General features: G+C 40.9%; 5 protein-coding genes across 6 annotated transcripts; 3 read left to right on the plus strand and 2 right to left on the minus strand.

Annotated features, from left to right (window-relative positions):
- Positions 1 to 20: 20 nt before the first annotated feature.
- On the plus strand, positions 21 to 5,680 carry Ack (activated Cdc42 kinase). Its single transcript, XM_011310787.1, has 3 exons — positions 21 to 686; positions 1,011 to 4,724; positions 4,801 to 5,680. The coding sequence occupies exons 2-3, from the start codon at positions 1,033 to 1,035 to the stop codon at positions 4,898 to 4,900; spliced, it is 3,792 nt and encodes a 1,263-aa protein (XP_011309089.1). The 5' UTR covers positions 21 to 686; positions 1,011 to 1,032; the 3' UTR covers positions 4,901 to 5,680.
- Positions 5,681 to 6,081: 401 nt separating this feature from the next.
- Positions 6,082 to 11,968, plus strand: LOC105270088 (uncharacterized). The gene is made up of 4 exons (XM_011310789.1): positions 6,082 to 6,443; positions 6,514 to 6,674; positions 11,034 to 11,121; positions 11,537 to 11,968. The coding sequence occupies exons 1-4, from the start codon at positions 6,217 to 6,219 to the stop codon at positions 11,736 to 11,738; spliced, it is 678 nt and encodes a 225-aa protein (XP_011309091.1). The 5' UTR covers positions 6,082 to 6,216; the 3' UTR covers positions 11,739 to 11,968.
- A 13-nt stretch (positions 11,969 to 11,981) lies between these two features.
- LOC105270087 (uncharacterized) lies at positions 11,982 to 13,283 on the minus strand. The gene is made up of 6 exons (XM_011310788.1): positions 13,212 to 13,283; positions 13,067 to 13,136; positions 12,701 to 12,971; positions 12,483 to 12,631; positions 12,171 to 12,295; positions 11,982 to 12,105 (listed from the first exon to the last, which is right to left on the minus strand). The coding sequence occupies exons 1-6, from the start codon at positions 13,241 to 13,243 to the stop codon at positions 11,991 to 11,993; spliced, it is 762 nt and encodes a 253-aa protein (XP_011309090.1). The 5' UTR covers positions 13,244 to 13,283; the 3' UTR covers positions 11,982 to 11,990.
- A 202-nt stretch (positions 13,284 to 13,485) lies between these two features.
- On the plus strand, positions 13,486 to 15,138 carry rswl (roswell). The gene is made up of 2 exons (XM_011310792.1): positions 13,486 to 14,438; positions 14,746 to 15,138. The coding sequence occupies exons 1-2, from the start codon at positions 13,506 to 13,508 to the stop codon at positions 15,082 to 15,084; spliced, it is 1,272 nt and encodes a 423-aa protein (XP_011309094.1). The 5' UTR covers positions 13,486 to 13,505; the 3' UTR covers positions 15,085 to 15,138.
- Positions 15,135 to 17,919, minus strand: LOC105270089 (F box and leucine-rich-repeat gene 4). 2 transcript variants are annotated; one of them, XM_011310791.1, is made up of 4 exons: positions 17,743 to 17,919; positions 17,377 to 17,620; positions 15,808 to 17,285; positions 15,135 to 15,719 (listed from the first exon to the last, which is right to left on the minus strand). In XM_011310791.1, exons 2-4 carry the CDS (start codon positions 17,599 to 17,601, stop codon positions 15,365 to 15,367), a joined length of 2,058 nt encoding a protein of 685 aa, XP_011309093.1. In that variant the 5' UTR covers positions 17,602 to 17,620; positions 17,743 to 17,919; the 3' UTR covers positions 15,135 to 15,364. The 2 variants fall into 2 exon arrangements, with proteins under 2 accessions (XP_011309093.1, XP_011309092.1); XM_011310790.1 differs by having other exon boundaries at positions 17,377 to 17,626; positions 17,743 to 17,918.
- Between the last annotated feature and the right edge of the window lie 921 nt (positions 17,920 to 18,840).

Raw genomic sequence — 18,840 nt, forward strand, 5'->3', positions numbered from 1 at the left:
CGTCACACGGACGTAACACAACGACGAGTGACACGAATGGGACACAATGAGGATCATTTAACAGTCTTCTGGCTCCTCGGACGCCTTCAACAGGGTCTTGTTAATAATTCGACGAACAGTGGATCAAGTGATAAAAGTGAGGTGCTCCTGATGATGACCTTCTGAGGACGAACCTAGCAACTTGGTCATTGACAGCACTCGAGGATATCCCAACTCGCCCGGTCTTTTTTATTTTTTTTGCCAATCCTTGGGCCCCATAAAAGGTGTACACAAGTCCCGAAAGTATCTTGCGGATTCTCCAAATGGATCAAAAGTAAACCGGGAGGGGATTATGAGAGAATTTCGGGTTAAATCGGACGGATTGAGTCCCGAAAGGAGTTTGTGCGAGTGAGACAATGCAGTACCCTGAGAAATTTCAGGTGAAAGTTCGGTAAAAAAGGATTGGTTTCGTACTACTTGATCACCAAAAGTGGCAGGACCGTGGTAATTTAGGAATTAAAGAAAAAATAGTTCTTTTTGTGGAGTGATTTCTTCTGGGAGGAGGACATGGGCGTTCATCAATGATGTCCCTGAGGATTCCGAGAAATGTTTAAAATGCAACAGCCAGTGGCCTTCGTACATTTCTAGTTGTCGAGTGGATGGAATATGTCAGTCACATAAAAGTTGCACTGATTTCAAAACATTAGGTGAGTCTAATTAAAGGATTGCGGGTGGGAGGTGGGAGGGACGAGGCTGTAGCGTATTTCGAAAGAGAATCAGTGATTTCTCTGTGGTTTTCCATGTTTTTTTTTTCAAGGATTGATAAACTTGTCGGTCGTTCAAATTATGGATAATTACTAGACGCAGAAAAACCGCTGAATAAATCAGAAACAATTCATACTCTCTCAAGCTGTCCACCAGCCCCACACGATTATTTAATTTCCTGCTCAACCGCCTCTTGAAGTTAAACCAAACAGTTGATAATTCACTTGTCTTCATCGGTGTCTCTGAACCCCAACTTTTGCCCCTAGGTTTCATCCCGACAATTGAAAAATGGCAGAGGAAGAGGGGACCGAGTGGCTGCTGGAGCTTCTCCACGACGTCCAGCTTTCGCAGTTCTTCACCAGAATCCGGGATGATCTCCAGGTGACACGCCTCCACCACTTCGACTACGTGCAGCCCGAGGATCTGGAGAAGATCGGGCTGGGTAAGCCTGGGGTTAGAAGACTGATGGACGCCATGAAGAAGAAGAGGGCCTCCCAGAAGAAGAAAAATCTTATCACGAAAATCCGTCCAGGAGGTAGTGCAAAGAGCACTAAACGCTCGTCCCAGCCTCTGGAGGCACCTGTTTCAATACTCACTTGCTTAATTCAAGACAAAGACGTGACGTTGTCTATCAAATTGGGGGATGGGAGCTTTGGTGTTGTCAGGAGAGGCGAGTGGAATTCCCCAACAGGGAGAACCCTTCCAGTAGCTGTGAAGGTCTTGAAAGCCGACGCCCTGACGCAGCCCTCTGTGATAGAAGACTTTGTCTCTGAGGTACAGGCCATGCACACCCTTGATCATCATAATTTGATTCGTCTTTACGGAGTTGTTCTCTCCTCGCCCATGATGATGGTGACGGAGCTGGCACCTCTTGGTGCTCTTTTGGATTACCTCCGTAAACAATGTGGCCATATTTCAGTGCTGACTCTCTGTGACTACGCCCTTCAGGTCGCCACAGGAATGGCGTATTTAGAATCAAAGAGATTCCTCCACAGAGATCTTGCCTGCAGGAATGTCCTCCTCTCGTCAGTTGATAAAATTAAAATCGGGGATTTTGGGTTGATGAGGGCTCTACCACAGCAGGAGGATTGCTACGTTATGACAGAACACAAGAAAGTACCATTTCCCTGGTGTGCACCAGAATCTCTCAAATCCAGGCAATTTTCTCATGCCTCTGACGTGTGGATGTTTGGGGTGACTCTCTGGGAGATGCTGACGTTCGGGGAGGAGCCCTGGGTGGGTCTCAATGGCTCAGAGATCCTCAGGAAAATCGATCGAGAAGGGGAGAGACTTTACGAGCCTGAGGCCAGTCCTCCAGCCATGTTTCAGATGATGCTCAAGTGTTGGGCGAAAAATCCTCCTGACAGGCCCACATTTGCGTCGTTGAAGGAGTCGTTGACGTCAACGGTTCCCAGTATTATGAAGGCACTCAACAAATTCGAGGAAACTGACAAAATGACGATAGAGCATGGGGATCAAATTGTTATTATCGATGGGAGACCCGAGAACTACTGGTGGAAGGGGCAGAATCAGAGGACTTTTCAAGTTGGACATTTCCCCAGGTGTCTTGTCGATCCCATGAGAAGAAAGCAGCCCGAGGACATCAGTAAACCCCTGGAGAACTCATTCATACATACTGGGCATGGAGTCCCCTTCGGAAAGAGTTGGGGAAGTCCTCAATTCATCGACGACGTTTACCTCAGGAATCCCATGGAACCTCCTGATGTTGTGGGTGTCACTCCAGCTGACAAGAGAAAATTCCCTGCGCAAAAATCGAAGAATCAGTTCAACTACAGGAAATTCCAGAATGATTTGAGATCTAGTCCTATTAAAACGAGTAACGTACAAAATCACGAGGGAAGTTTGATAGATCTGTCTCCAGAGGAAATTGCCAACGCAGTGAATCCTGACTCCGGATGTACAAGAGTCGTCAACATACTGGATGAGCCCATCGAGGCCTTCGGGGGAAGACCTGATGAGATTTGGCCTGACGAAGAAGCCGGGAATTACGCCAATTTTCCAGGAGGAAATCGAGTGCAAAACGATCCTTTTGACACCTCCAGGGTCTTCATGGGAACTCCAACGTCCCGGTATTACTCCCACGTACCTCAGGACACTATGAACCATTATCTGAAAACCCAGCAGTCGTACATGAACGTAGAGACCACTGAGGTGGCCTCAAGTACCCAAGGAAATCCAGAGGTTAATGGTACAAATGTGGATATCAATCAATACTCTTTGAACCTCAATAAGGATATCAGATCGGAAAACACAAATTTAAATATGAGTGAACGAGCAGAGGGGAATGGAAACTCTCAACACTACAGTGAGGTCGATAAAGTGTCCTCAGGAACTTCCAGTCAGGTGATTTGGCCTGAGGACTTATCTGAAGAACCACAGACTTACACTAATGTCACTGCCAGGCCAAATTTTCCAGTGGTCGCACCACCTCCACCGCCCATTGGCCCCAACGAGAGTCCCCCCAAGCCAAAATCCAACGTCGATATTGCTCAAAGCATGGGGGAACTGACCATCGACGTTAAACCCCAGAGTTCTCCAAAAAAACTCGACTCCGCTTTTCTGGCTGAATTAGAGAAGCACCTGGGGGCTAAAGAGGTCTGTAAAAACACGAATGAGGCACCTGGAGGTTACTCCACAGTTAATAAAGCCCAGGAGGGGACATCTGCAGGGATTCCCATGCTGAGACCTCCACCCCAGACCGCGAAATCACGATCTCCAAATGGAGAGTTAAGGGGTTCAACGAGTCTACCTTCCAAAGTCCAGAACTCGTGGCAGAGTAAAAATACGAATATCCAGAGGCCACAGAGTCAATTAATCCAATCGAGTCCTCAAAATCAAATGGTGGAGAGCAGTACTGAGACGATAATTGGACAAATGTGGCAGCAGGCACACTCACCAGATACTCACAATTTTTACTCCTCCACCTCGTCCCACAGTCTTCAAAATGACAGGAAACCCCAGCCTCCTATCTACGCCACATCTTCCGAAATTCATGATCCAAGAGTTCAGAATCTACAGCCCACAGTTCTGAGCATGTCACAGAGCGATCACAGCCATCTTCTTCTCCAGATAGCTCCAAATATAACAAGCAGTGGCACGAACACAGGGAATCATAATTATTTTCCACCTCAGCAGAACTACAATTTTCCTCCAGCCATTCAAGCATCAAATGCTGGGTCAGGACCTGGGGTAAATCACGTGCAGAATGATCTTCAGCCCACGAGAGTCGCCCCACCTAGGCCCAATGTTCCACCTGCTGGGATACTCTCTGAAAAAGTGTACGCAGAACTCCGAGAGAACGTGCCAAATCTCGATCAGTTGAGTCAGAGTGAATTCAATACTCTCTATAATAAAACTGTTCAGCAGAATATCCTCAGAAATAGTCAGGGGATGTCCAACGGCAGACAGAGCCAGACACTTCCCAGAAATTACTCCCAGGATCATCCCTTTGACTTCAGTCCAAGCTTGAAGCAACCTCCAGTTTATAATCCTCCGCCTGCCTGGAGTCCAATGAAAAGTGGACAGAATGGTTACTCTCAGGGGCAGAACCTCCAGAAGAGCATTAGCTCGCCTGGGCAGGCTGGAAGTCCAAATCTCATGCATTTTACACCGACGAGGCCAGCCCCTGGCCCCTCTGGTCCTTCATCTGGCCATTCAGGGGGGGCTGGAAGGTGTTTGCTGCCTCTGATGAATGAGACAGTCGTTAATACTCAATTGGGGACCTGTGCTGCTGCCTACCCTGGAGGGATCAGTCCTCCACTCACTGGAGCATCACAGCAGCTAGTCATGTCGTTGAACGATGAATTCAGGGCTAGTAAAATTATGAAGGTCCAGAAAGACGCTGGGGATGCCTCCCAGCAGGAGATTCTTGCTGCTCTCCAGGCCACTGGATGGGACACTAGCCAAGCTGCCAGACAGATAATCAAGGATAGACAGGCGAAAATTGATAGTCTCATAAGGTGATTTCCATATAAATAAAGTTAAATCATTTAGTATTTATCGATGGACATCTTATTGATATTTTGTCTTGATCAGGTTGGGACTGGCTAATAGACATCAGTGCGAAGGGGCTCTCAAACAAACGGAGTATGACGTAGAGCTGGCTGCCTCTCTTCTCCTCGACAGAGTCAGATAAAAGGAAAATATTCAATTTGAAATTCAAGTACACCATAAGACAATTAATGATAAATTAAAATAATCAAACTGATCATGACGATTCGAATCTGTTAGTTTTAATCAGATACACTGTGATATGTGCTACTAAAGGATCTAGATTTTACGAGTCCAGGTGGAACTTCCGGCTATTGGTCAGTCGCTCTTTAACTTTTAGCTGTAAATAAATCCCTTCGCGAGATTAGATTATGGAAGTGGGTGAAAAATTATAAAAGTGATTCAAATATTTTTGTGAAGTGTTGATGATTAGTGAATGTATTGGATAATGATCCAGTGATGAGAGATTTTTCAAACGGTAGAACAAATCTCACAGATCAAAAACTATTTTTGACTATTTTTTTTTCTGATATTAAAGCTGAGATTTTTCTAGACGAATTAAACTATTCTTTTCAGTCGTCAGAACAATGAGATATTATTTCACGTTCCCAGCTAATATTAATCTTTGCTTTATCGTTATGTTACATTTATTTTTACTTTTATTTAACGCTCGTTAAAAACGAAAGAAACGTGCGCAGTTGACACGACTATTTCTTTCCGATCTTCGTTCATTCTGAAAATATGTTCCTCTCTTTATTTTCGCCACCGAAAAATCACGCATAATAACGCCAACACTCCGATAATTTCGATATTCAAACTGATTATTGGGATTTGGACTTCATAATTTTAAGCTAACGTTTAATAACATTGTGATCTGAATATTAATGAGTGTTGCAACATGAAAATACATACGATAGAAGTAAAAGTCTCAATTTAATAAATTCCCGTTCCGGAATACCTTTCATCAGTCCAAAAACTAAAGAATTAATTAATTAAACTGAATAAAAGACCCGCGGTTTATTAAAAAACTAAATAGAGGTTTGGTTTTTTAAACTAGGTTTTTATTGAAACTTTGGCCAAGAGTCACTGGGGTTTACTTAGTATTTTATATTTTCCATATTTTATTATTTAGTATTTAACAATTTACTAGACAGTTGATTAATCCCTATAATTAATTGAGCGCTGGAAAGAACTATTTTTCGTTGTAAAAGGATGTAAAACGAAAGAAGCACAAGACTATCAGCAATTGATGTCTTGTCAGAGCGATTTGGAAAGGCAGTGGGGGTTTGAGGTGAGGAACACTTTATGGTTGTACTCACAGGTGTGTGAAACGACTCGACAGATTGCTCGAAGGCATCGAGCCGTTCGCAGAGAAAGCCGCGTATCTCCAAACAGTCCAAGTGTCAGTGATAATGTTCGTGCTGAAAATTTTCTGAGTGTGAAGATCACCTGGTGATAAATATGCCAGCGGCCTCATCGATTTATTGGGACTCGGTCGACTCCCAGAGATCATCTGGTAGCTCTGCTGATGCCGGGAGCAGTCGCCAGTACGTGGACCCCTGGGATCTGGAGAATTACGCGTACCTGAGGAGACACAGTGTATCATCATCACCGCAGATGTATCAGCCCCCCAGAACCACGTGCAGCCGATTTACCACCAGGAAAGCCGAACCAGAGCCGGAGTATTGGTAAACAATTGTTAAAATCTATATCCCTCGATTTTTACCTCATGGAATGAATTTTTTTCGAATAAAATAGGTACTCATCACGGGAACCCATCAGGGAACCTGGGTATCACGCCCCAGCATCCGTCGAGGAACTCTACTTCGGACCTCCTAGACAAACCCAGAGCTATTATCAACCTATTTACGAGGAGGAAAACCCTCGGTACGCTGCACCAGTTTATGCACCACTCTCCGGTGAGTTTTCTACATATAAAGATAATATAAAAGCTCAAAATATTATTTCATGTTACAAAAACAAATAGTACAAAAACAAAGTATCACAAAGTAATAATCACAATGACATAATGATAATAATAATACCAATAATAACAATAATAATAACTATTACTATTATTTCATTCGTAATATTTTTATTGGTAATATTATTATTGAATAAAATTTAGAGGGGCCACCAGTGAGTTCATCAACTCAACTATTCTCTCTGTTTTGATCACTCAAAAGCTTTTTTAAAATATAAATTCTCCGAAAGCGTACGTTAAACTAAAAATATCCAGGCAAAATTGATGTCTACAATTTTTTAATACAATAACTGATATACAAAATTTGTTATTCAACTCTTTTATGTACCTCTTTTTCACGAGGTAAATAAATAACAGCTATATAAGTCCCGTGAATCATCACCAATGGTGTCATGGTATTGGTATCAGTGTGATTGAAGAAAAGGGAACAATCGATCGTGGGATGAAGAGACTGTGTCCATCCCACGAATAAAAACTCCAAGGAATTTCCAACTTTCGTTGATTTCCTCTCGGTTTACGGTGCGATAAAAATTGAGAAAAAATCCTGTTGTCCATCAATTCGCGAGATTTTCAGAATTATTCCTCAACAAAAAAATCCATCAAATACCAGTCATCCTGCGAATTGAAAGAATTGATTATCAATCGTAGGCCTGATACCTTGACCGTCCCTCCCACTTGTTTCGTCTTTCGACACTTCGAGATATCGCAATAAATCGTCGGAAATCCCGTACTTAGAGTGCGAACGAGTGCTCCAGGTGAATTCCATGGCAACTTCGATGATGAAAGACATTAACACGCTGAATTGTACTCGACGTGCCAAATAATTTCATGGGAACAGTGACTTTTCTCCTGGGAAACTAGCAGCAGGTGAAGATCTCGAATAAATCGAGATTGAACTTCACATAAGACTAATTACCGCACAAAACTACCAGAAATATTCAGGGGTTCATCTGAAATTCAAAGAGTTATTTTTAATTATTCCTAACGAACATGTCACGAACTGATTGTATTCAAACAGCTGATCCAGCATGAGTAAACGGACGTGTTCCCCAGGAGGCACTTCCTCTGGGAACTATTGCATCATAAATTACCTCTTCAACGCAAACTGGATTTTTTATACTCTCCTCGGAATCATTCGTGTATCTCATTAATCTGAGTATTTAACACCAAGCGCCAATAAACTTTTCATTCGGGACGATTTCCAGTAGAAAGTTTTTACCGTCCACCTGTTGCGCTCATCGTATTATCGTCGTTTTAAGGCTTGTTATTAATATTGTATCGAGCCTAGGTAGTTCCTCGAAGCGTAGAAATACTCTTCAGATATTCCCCGAGCTTTCACGTCATTTACGACGTTCTCTTTCACTTTTCGCCCATCGAGTTTCGGTTATTCCACTGATTTTTAAGGAATTCCTCCCAATCTTCTCAATTTATATTTTTTAAAAGAATCTTCTGGGAAATCCCGAATCAAATTGACGTAAAAATACATACGGTATATTTTTGCGTTTAGATTTCATCATTATTATCATTATTCAATGACTCACAAATTTCCATAGTCGTGCGTTTGCTTTTCGAAATTTTTGGTCAAGTCTTGGGATTTTTTTCTCGAAGGTGTGACCTTGCCTGTACCCCAAGTGTAATTATCACAATTGATGAGAAAAGTCTTCTAATGGTCTATTAGAAATTGCCATTGAAAAAAGATTTCATTCGTGGTGATCATCTCCTGTCCTTGAACAGTCGGAGTCACCTCTTCTGAACTTTCACCCTGTCGAGGGCCCTCAAGGGTCAATACCTGTTTTTTTCTTTATTCGCAGTGAACGTGAAGATATTTCTATCTACCAGGAACGTCTTGCGAATTCTCAATTGCCTGATGACTTGCCACTGGGCTATTCTAAGGTGAAGAGCACACACTCAACCGTGGGAAGGATTTAATAATTGTGCCAGGCTTTATTGTCAGAAATTCATAACGTCCTTATAGAATCTCGTCTAACTGTACGAAAAATTTAATGACCTGAATAATTAGAGGCAAAAACAATGGATTAGGAAGTGAATTTCTATCGCAAACGTTAATCTATGATTTATGGATTTTTCTTGCTTCTAAATGATCATTAGAAAGGCTCTGGAAGAGAGATACGTTGAACCCTCTGTGGTCAGTACCACAAGAAACTCTGCAATTTCAAGTTCACAGCCTTGACCAACGGAAAAAAAGCCGAAATGTTTTCTCTATTTCTTCACGACAATTGGTTTTAATTGTATGATAATTCATACCTCTAACGCAACTAGAGCGGGTGAAAGGTGCAATTGTAACAGTGCAGTACCAAAAATGGACGGGAAATCAAGTACCATATATTACGGTGCAAAAAGTTGTAGAAATACTCAGGGCTATGAAAAACATTATTTTCATCAGTGAATAGTTACTTTGGTATAAGGACCAATTAAAAGACTTTCGATAGTGAAATGGTAATTGCAAGGCCACCGACTCGCATTTCTTCATCTCTGATTAAAAAAATGATAAATTAAAAATCTGAGAAAGTGCATTAAATTATTTATCACCGCTCTCCCCTTGATTTTGCATGGGAATCGGCATCATAAATTCGAAATGTCTGGGAATCTCGTCGGTTATCGTCCAGTGAAAACGATGAGATTGAAAGTGTAATGTCTGCATAATTCCCCCATTAAAACATCTCGCTGTTTACCTCCAGGTGGAATGAGGAAATTAATGTAGCTGTTCCTGTCGACTCTCGGAAGTTGTATGAAAAATTTTTTATCCACTTCGGGAATTAAATCCAATGCCAATGATGCAACGAAATCGGTATTGAATCGGTGGAAAAATCGTGGAAATTGCACGATTACTTGATTATTTTCTCCTTTACGGTGCACCAGGTGCCATTCACTTTCACAGAAGATCGAATTAGCGATATTTCCTCAGGCGAAATTTATCTCGTGGTTTAATTCAATCAGTCGTAAACCGAGGACATCTGATTGAATCATTTAGTCCCAATCTCGTTTGTGAATTATTGATTCCATTCGCAGACTTTCAATTTCGATTGATGAATAATTTCTGGAGTTGAATTTCGTCGAGGAATTCGAGTGGATCCTCAGGATGGGGTCGTTACCCCCGGGTAACTGTACCCAAAGCCATTTTCATCTGACATAAGACTTCGCCCGGAAGTCCATCGACGGAGACCGTAATCTACGTGATGGTAATATTTTTTTCGCAATTTATCGTCTAGTTACGATTGGAAAATTGAATTACATATATTATTAACATATCAACGCATTTTGGATCAATGCAATTCTGGGATAGATCCCCAGGCGATGCTGTTGCAATTTCAGTGAAAAATACTAGATTCAACTTGCCACTTGGGCACTGAATTAATTTTCTCTTCATCAATTGCAACGTGGAATTGCACAGGAATTGGGTGATAGGATCAGAGACCTTGGGCTTGCGCACCCATCCTGTGACTCTGTGCTAAAATAATGCGTTTAGGCTCGGGTAATTCAGTTAACGATTCTAAAGTCGCCTCCACCCACATACCTAGTTCTTTAATGTGAATTCTTGCCAACGAAAAAAATTCAAATTGCGCTTTTACACCAATGCCCTGGAATCATTCTATTATTTTTAACGAGCTATTGACACATGGCAGAGTTTCCTCTTAAAACAATTATAAAAACTATTTTTCAAATGATTATAATAGATCTCTACGAATATTTCGAATTTTTCAATAATATTTGAAACACTACCATTTTTTAACATTCTTATATATTTTTATTTATATATATACATAAATAGAAATGAAAATTCAAGTTTAAGAAATTCAAACAATTATTATTGAAGTTATAATAATTGAATTCATTGAATTGTGTATTAGAGTTATAAATAGGAATAGATAATGAATGATTCGTAAATGATTGTTCTAGGTAATGGAAAATTGGAAATACCTATGATAGCTTTGATATGAGTGGAGAAAGCATTATGTGCGTGATAGTTTCATAAAATGCGTGCGTGGTTTCATAAAAAGTCCATAAATTCCACACATGGTAATGTCGCTCGAGCAAACACCATATGAAGTACTTGCAGAGTCAAGGAAGATCGGCCTTTCTAGAGCGATACGCATTTATTTTCACTGCCTTTAACTTTCCACTAATATTTTCCCGTTCATTGCGCTGTGGCCTTGTGTCACTTGACTTTCTAGATGTCCATTGATTTGCCTAATGAAATTTTTAATCTGAGTCTTGCGCTACTTTCGGAGATATTTACATTTGGAATATTAATATTTTCTTTTGATAATTGTAGACCTCGATTATGGGAGACACCCCGAGGATCAACGGACGAAGGAGGTGACCCGCAGGAGGAAGCCATCCCGGGTGACAACACCCGCTAGGTAATTATTTTGTCATTATTTTCAGTGGTAACTAGGTAGTGCAGCTGATATATTTAGAGAGGTTTCTTGTTATTTTTAATTTTACTACTTATTTACGCGCGTATTTTATGGTATGTGGTGAAAGAAAAAGAAGAATAGAATTGTTTTTAGACAAATAATTTTTAAAAATTTCCAAAATTAAATTACACCTTGAAGAATGTTCATGTTTCGACATAAAAAATATTTTCCATTGCTTTTCAATTTTCGTTTTGAATGTATAATATAGAATATATACATAGTATATATGAAATATATATTTCATTCAATTTAGCAAAATAAAACAGCGATACCAAACGTTATATGAGTTTTTTAAATTCAGGAACGTCTTCATGGAGTTTTAACAGTTCATTAATGTGAATTACCGATTAATTTGCAGAGGGGACTGCGTTTATCACAGCTCGTCGAGCGTACAGCGACGAGATCCTGTCGAGGAAGCGGTCCCCCAGGTGACGAGAAGCCAAGAGGAGTGTTACGTGGATGTTATCCCACCTACCAAGCTGGGACTCAACACCTATGGCTATCTCAAAATTGATTACGACAACAGCTGGAATGCTCTTCAACGAAAAATGTCTAAATGATTTTCACTCGTCAATAACTAAAGCTTTATTACTCTAGATTACGTTATACAGAATTTATTTTTTATTTGTAACGAATTACTTTTCGAATGATACGTTGTATATAGAGAAACACTAGTACCTTTTTAGAATTAATTTCTAATTCGCGTGAGATAATTACGATACGATATTTGTAATGTTTTTTAACTCTTCAGGGAATGGAATAAATTTATTTTTCTTGATGATCAATTGAAGATTGATGGTGTAGATTTTTTTTTATACGACATTGACGATCTCGTCGTCAGCGTGGAAAAGCTTTTTCTTCTTTTTTTTGGGTGGAGGAGTAGGACCGGGGGTCTTCGGAATCTTCTCCACGTCGAGGCTCGGCCAGCTGCGGATTTAGAATAAAAATAAAGGTTTAAGAGGGAAAAATTGGTTTTTTGAGAAGAGTCTTACTTGAATGTCGAATTGGAGGGCTTCTTCCTGGGGGCAGGATGATTTTTCAGCTTGCTGGTCCCTTCGTACAGGGCGGGGTGGACAAATGGCTTCTGGGCTAATGCCTGCTCAGACAGTTTCTTAATCTGTCAACAGAAAAATTGAAATAAACCCCCAGATACAGAGAAAATATCTTCTCATTTGAAAAATTGACTTCTCTCTGCAATCAAATCTCTTCATCAATTAATTATTGATTCCACATATATTCACCTTGAAGACGATATTAGAACCTTCAAATAATAGTCAAGTAATTCAAGTAATTAAGACACGTACCTTAGTCTGCAATTCCTCCGCCATTTTCAATTGCTCTGAAATCCTCTGCTCGTACTCGTCCTTCAGCTTCTGTATTTCCTCTCGGTGTTGCTCTTCCTCAGCCGCCAATCGAGATTCCAGTATCTGGACTTCTTCCTCCAAACTCTCGACTAATTCAAGTCACATTCAGTTCCAGCAAACACCCAGAAAACGAAAAGTGAAAATAATAATGAAAATACCTCTTCGATTGTCGCAAGAGTTGCCCTCGATGATAAGACTCTGGTTATTCTGCTGAATAATTCTGATCGTATCCTCCAATTCTTCGATCTTCTGCGTCAACTGGTAATTCTCACCTTGCAATTTGAGCAAAGTATCTTGATATTTTTTTTTATAATTTTCAATAGATGTTGCCAGTATTTCTAGACGTCGGTGTGCGGCCTCCATTTTATTTTTCTGAATCTCAACAATTTCGTCCCTGGCTTTCAGATTGATCTTGCAATTGCAGTAATCCTGGGGCAATATTATTCAATCAATTCGTAGTTCAATTACAAATCAGAAGAAACAATTACTCCAAGCATAATAATGCCCTGAGGATATTTTCTCACCACTTTGATTTTACTGAATTGTTCTAAGACAAGTTGAAGGTCATGGCGCAGTCGAATCTGTTCCATTGTGCTGTGAAATTAATTGCAATATTCAATTGCCTCAAAAGCTCAGGAAGAAATAATTTCAAATCACTTTCCAACTCACCGCTCGTGGCGCCAGAGACCAGAGTCAATCATTACTTTTTTAGTGAACAACACGTTGTAGTAAAACTCATTACCAAATGTGCAGAATATAAACAATAATTATTTTTAAAAACTGCATAATTGAACCAGAAATGCCAATAATAACGCCGAACCCCAGATAAGCACTTGTGATTTTGTTGTCATCGTACGTTTGCGACAGTCTTCGTAGAACAATGATCTTAACCTCCCTGAGCCTTCAGGAGTGAAAAAAGTCAATTAATCAATTATCAATTAATTCAGTCAGCTAATTAACAAAATGTACAGTAGGGTTTTCAGAAGATTTTTATTAGTAAGTGGGCAGTTACCGAGTAAATATGAAACTGTGGTGAAATCCCAAGGGTTTTTTTCTCCGCTGCTCCAAACTCCTGGTGGAAACAGTGGGAGAACTTTTTTTACTGGACTGAGACATTGCAATTCTCAACTGACTCCGGATAAAGATGCTAAAGCTCAAAAGAGGATTGATGAGTGGATCCTGAATCCTGATAATGAGAAACAGTGGAAGGTATTGCAGTTGGAGGTGGATGTTCACAGGCAGAATGGAAATCCTGTGCCAGAGGTGTTAAAACCTAGGCATTGGCTGGAGCTGACTCTCCTGGACAGTAGAAATAAGAGGAGAAAGTATCTGGAGTTTTTGTTCGGCATCGAGAAGAAAAAGGAGCACGGCATGGAGAAGAAAAGATTGGCGAAAGAAGAGAGAGAGAAGTATCTGGCCAAAGAGAGAGACCCATCATTGCCCCCAGTCTACTTGGACTATTGCCTGGGTAGGAACTCACCCTTCCTCAGGTTCTTCGATTCCACGATCAATCAATTGGGCAATTGGAGATTGATGAAGGCCATGATGTACGGACAGAAAATAGTAATGGACTGTGGATATGAACACGAGATGACGAGAACTGAGGCCAGAAATTGTGCTAGACAGATGATGCTCACTTGGGCTGCTAACAGAGAGCATCTGGATCCCTTCGATCTTCACTTCTGCAACTTAAATGTTGATGGTGATCTGCACTCGAATTTTCTGGCGTTTATTCCCACTATGTATGATGATGATTTTCCCATGAATGTCACTTCAAAATCCTATCTCGATCTTTTTGATAAAAAACAGCTCGTGTATTTAACACCAGATACCAACGTAGAACTCAGGGAATTCAGTTATGATGATATCTATATCATCGGAGCACTCGTCGACAAGGTAATATTTTCATTACAGTGGACTTCGTGGATGTAAATCCATCGAATTCGCACTAAACAAATATTTAAATAGATCCCCCACTTTTCTCCACAATTCCTAGAACTTCAAAGGGAAAAATAATAATTTCACAATAACGATTTCGTTTTCGGATATTTACGATCAGAGTATCGCGAAAGTTTTGGGGAAGTGGATACTTAACGAAAGTCCACTGTAGTCGTTTTCCATTAGTCTCGTTATGCAGTTTCGAATTGCCAATTTTTTATTGACAGTATTTCTTGCAATTAATCAATTATTTATTGAATTACAGTTGAGTGGACGACCTCTGTCGATGGCAAAAGCCAAAAGGGAAGGGCTAAGAATGGCAAAACTCCCGATAGACCGTTATCTGCACTTCGGTGGAGGTGGAAACAAGTGTTTAACATTGAATCAGATGATTTCAATTCTTCTAGACATTAATGCCTCCAACGACTGGGAATATGCCCTCAGACATGTGCCCCAGAGGAAGCTATTCCACAACAGACAGCAGCACCTGCAGAACCGAGTGAATAAATTTATAAAGCATTCAGCAGAACAAGCGTCTGTCTTTTCTTCTGGACCACCCCAGGACTTCTCTCTGAAATCCAGAAAAAAGTTTAGAGTAAATTAAACAACCGCCTGTTATCGTTTCGATTTTTGAGTTAATAAACGAGGAAAAAATTGATTCTTCGGATTTTAATTTCAAATGTTGATTACATATTATCAGTCAATGATCCTAGTTGATTGAATCATTCTATTAATAAATACCATTATTCACACTGATGTCGACGATACAGAGATATATATCTATATATATAAATTATCGACACAAAAATTCGGTAAAAATCCTAATTGCGAGTGTAAAACACAGCGTATCAAAGTCTATTTTTTCTCTCAAGTATGAGGTATGTTCAGGCGTACGGACGATCCCTCATAAAGTGAGAGCTGCCGCCTTGGAAACTCCTTTTGATTGACACATGAGGGTACAGCTGTCTCCATTCTTGGACTTTAGTATCACTAATGGCATCACAGAAGCTCAAATCCATCATTTTTAGTTCTGGACAACAGAGGAGCAATCTGAGGCAAATGTCAGGGGTGAGGGATCGAGTACCAAGTAGATCCAATTGTCGTAATTTACGACAGAGGAGGAGGGGCTCTATGTCTCGATCTGTCAAGCCTCGTAGAGCTGCCAGGAATACCTTTTCCAGAGAAGTGCAGCAGGTCAGGAAGGTCCTGAGAGAATCTCCAGGTGCTCCCATGCCCCCACTGTGATAATGAAAGCATGAAAGCATATTGTTTTAAACTCGATTTTCGTTTGATTGAATAAATATTATCATTTGGAGGAATCACTTACCACCATCCGAAATCCACTTCTCTGAGTCTCGTACATCTCGTGAGAGCCCGCACCCCAGCTGGTGTTAAAGTTTGAGATTTCCAGAAGTCGATGCTCTCCAAGAAGTGACAGGAATTGGCAACCTCGACAGCAACTTCGTCCATGTTTAATCTCTCATGCATTCCAGCGAGATTTAAATGTCTCATTTGTCGATTTTTCCTGAGGATTGAGCACAGAGCTGGTGTCTCGATGGCTGTTCTATACAATTCCAGTCGCTCGAGAGCCTGAAGCTTCTCTAGGCTGGCAAATCCCTCGGCTGTTATTTGCGTGCAATTTCGAAGGCACAGCTCCTTCAAATTTTTACACACTGCAGATATTTCTGTGATTACTTGGTCATTAACGAATCTGCAGCAATTCAAGCGGAGGTGAGTCAGGAGGCATCCAGCTGAGGCCATGAAGTCGATGATATTCTGGGGAGAAATAGCGCTGTAGTTGCCACACCAGGAGAAATCAATTTTTTGGAGATACTGGCAGCGTGGACCGAGGACATTCAATGCTCCAGCATCCAGACTATTCCAGTAAGGCTTCAGGTTGAGGCTAGTGTACAGCAATGCATCTCGAGCGACATTATTAAAATGTTTGTTCACCCTGCAGCAGCGGCAGAGGGACTTGAGGTCCAGATTCTTCAGAATCTTCAGAACTGTTTCATCTGGAAGAACAGAAAAACTGCCACAAGTGTTGTCAACACTCCCCTTGGAGCCAGAGACTTCTGGGCACTGCACGGCCACCGTCGTTGACGACAAATTGATCTCCCTGATCAACTTAGGAAAGTCCTCCTGCAGAAACTGCTGGAGACTGTTGAAAGCCTCTTCTATTGGTGGTATCAGATGACAATGCAGTCCTAGTTTAGTCAAGAGCTTTCCTTTGGGGAGTTTGTCTGTTGATTTACTCTCGTACAAGACACAATGCTTGTACAGAGTATTCTTGAGCTTTCCCAGGTCGCAATTCGCTTTTGAGTGCTCTGGTGTGAGATTGTGCTCATCCGAGTCATTAGAGCCACTGCCCCCTAATAGCTGCAATAAGGCACTTATGCTTCGGTTTTGAAATCCAAAATGAGGTAAAATAAGTTCAGTTGTGCCAATGAGTAAGATAGCGTCGAGTTCGGTGTAGTAATCTAAGAGACTGTGGTTGAATTCTATCCTGAGCATTTTAGTTTTGAAATTGCAGAGGGTCAACGGAGGTGAGAATATCCGAGGCTTGTGGGGTACTCTCTGAGGAGGACCACTCCACAATAGCAGCCAATGACCCGAATTATCTCTGGCCCATATTCGTACGACACTACCCGGATTGTAGATCTCGTAAATTGAAACTCTTATGGGATACACTTCCTCGTGGTATTTGACGTCTATATAGTCTTGACTGACAATTGGCTCATTGTTCTGGGGCATAAAGTCACTCAGCCTCGATGGGGCTTCGTTCCACCAGGGCCCATACGTTCTCTGAAATTGATAAGATAAATACGAGTTTATTAATTACATAAGGAGAATAATGAGAGTTACTCTATGATGAGGGATTGTGGATAATAATTACCATGACGAAGGCGTGGGGAAAGTCACCGTAATCTGGAAATTTGCTGGGATTACCAGCAATATTGTATGCCGTGTAGGAGATGCTGATGTTACTCCCATACTGAGAGCTAAAGTCCCCGACTTCCTTGACGTACTGCTCCACAAACGTCACAGATTGATCTTTGAAGCCATTCTTGTCTTTTATTATTGGTACTAATTCGATTCCTTTGTCATTACACGAAACCATGTCATTTGCCTGGGTTCTCCTGAAACTATGACAATTATCAACACGTTATCTTGACACTTGCTTGGGGTGCATTATCTTCACTAATAACCTCATTACTTCGTTTAAATATATGAAAAAAAATTAGCACGGTGGAGAAATTACCTGGCTTCAATTATTTGTTGTTGAGTTGAGTAATAGTGGAGGCGAAGATGCGTTTCATTTGTGTCAACTGTTAAAATAAACGAGGGGAGACAATTTCCAGTCACTGGGGACTACAGATTCTTTTGTTGTTGATACGATAAATGTCACCGAACCCAGCAATTGAGAGTGGACTAGAAGATTCAAAGAGGACTGATTAAACTAGAGGGTCAGTTCTGGGGGTTTAAGTGACCCCAACGGCATCGTAGTACTGCATTCCAAGAGAGGGAGGGCGCCCCACACGCAATGCTGGCGTGTCCATCAAGTCGACGGGGTGAATTTTATTTTCTACGGTACGAAAGCTTTTTGTTTTTTATTTGTTTCACTGAATTTTAGCGGACTGTAGAACGAGCGGAAGGGGGAATTCACATCTTGTGGAATTTCAAATGGAAAAAATTATTCAATATATTGAATATATACTACTACTAAAGAAACTACATTTTTGTAATGAGCGCGTTGTTAAAAAAATTTGCTCAAATCGACTTTTCGATACATGAAATCGATGCGTCTCAACGAGATATAAACGAATATGGCCGTACTTTCGCGCTAGTACGCATAGGAAGCGAGAAAATCGAGATTTTCTAAATCGAAAAAAAATCTAAATCGTTCTTACCATTTTGGGCGTAGATATAAAAGACGACACAAATTTAAGGCCCGAATGGATGATCTGGAAAATATCATTTACTCCGAAATTTGGACTGCTAGTTACTCCGGAAATTAATCGTTTTTTCCAATAATTGCTAGCTAGCACCGTAGCGGTTGTCAACAACTAGAGCGCTAGCTAACAATTATCGGAAAAATCGATTAATTGGTGGAGTAATTAGGAGTGCCAATTTTGGAGTAAATCATCTTTTCCAGACAATCCAACCGGGCTTTAATTCCAATTTCAAAATGCGGCACTCCAGCGTAGTCAATCACTTGTTTATACGCGCACTCGCGATTTATCTGATGGAGCCATATCGACTGGCATCTCGACATCATCTGATCGAGAGATAAAATCATCTCGAAAATTCAAACCCCCGAACCGGCCACGAAAAAATCCACGCAATGGATACGATATAT

The sequence above is a fragment of the Fopius arisanus genome, unplaced genomic scaffold, assembly GCF_000806365.1.
Source record: "Fopius arisanus strain USDA-PBARC FA_bdor unplaced genomic scaffold, ASM80636v1 scaffold00078, whole genome shotgun sequence".
NCBI lineage: Eukaryota > Metazoa > Arthropoda > Insecta > Hymenoptera > Braconidae > Fopius > Fopius arisanus.

Excerpts from the sequence above, each read along its gene's own strand:
- LOC105270089 (XM_011310791.1), bottom strand. The coding sequence starts at position 17,601 with ATGGTTTCGTGTAATGACAAAGGAATCGAATTAGTACCAATAATAAAA. Across the intron at positions 17,286-17,376 it reads TTCCCCACGCCTTCGTCATG|AGAACGTATGGGCCCTGGTG; the intron begins GTAATTATTATC and ends TATCAATTTCAG. Across the intron at positions 15,720-15,807 it reads GAAGTGGATTTCGGATGGTG|TGGGGGCATGGGAGCACCTG; the intron begins GTAAGTGATTCC and ends TCATTATCACAG.
- rswl (XM_011310792.1), top strand. The coding sequence starts at position 13,506 with ATGTACAGTAGGGTTTTCAGAAGATTTTTATTAGTAAGTGGGCAGTTA. Across the intron at positions 14,439-14,745 it reads TCGGAGCACTCGTCGACAAG|TTGAGTGGACGACCTCTGTC; the intron begins GTAATATTTTCA and ends ATTGAATTACAG.
- LOC105270087 (XM_011310788.1), bottom strand. The coding sequence starts at position 13,243 with ATGATTGACTCTGGTCTCTGGCGCCACGAGCG. Across the intron at positions 13,137-13,211 it reads GGTCTCTGGCGCCACGAGCG|CACAATGGAACAGATTCGAC; the intron begins GTGAGTTGGAAA and ends TTAATTTCACAG. Across the intron at positions 12,632-12,700 it reads CTCTTGCGACAATCGAAGAG|TCGAGAGTTTGGAGGAAGAA; the intron begins GTATTTTCATTA and ends GACTTGAATTAG.
- LOC105270088 (XM_011310789.1), top strand. The coding sequence starts at position 6,217 with ATGCCAGCGGCCTCATCGATTTATTGGGACTCGGTCGACTCCCAGAGA. Across the intron at positions 6,444-6,513 it reads GAACCAGAGCCGGAGTATTG|GTACTCATCACGGGAACCCA; the intron begins GTAAACAATTGT and ends CGAATAAAATAG. Across the intron at positions 11,122-11,536 it reads CGGGTGACAACACCCGCTAG|AGGGGACTGCGTTTATCACA; the intron begins GTAATTATTTTG and ends ATTAATTTGCAG.
- Ack (XM_011310787.1), top strand. The coding sequence starts at position 1,033 with ATGGCAGAGGAAGAGGGGACCGAGTGGCTGCTGGAGCTTCTCCACGAC. Across the intron at positions 4,725-4,800 it reads AAAATTGATAGTCTCATAAG|GTTGGGACTGGCTAATAGAC; the intron begins GTGATTTCCATA and ends TGTCTTGATCAG.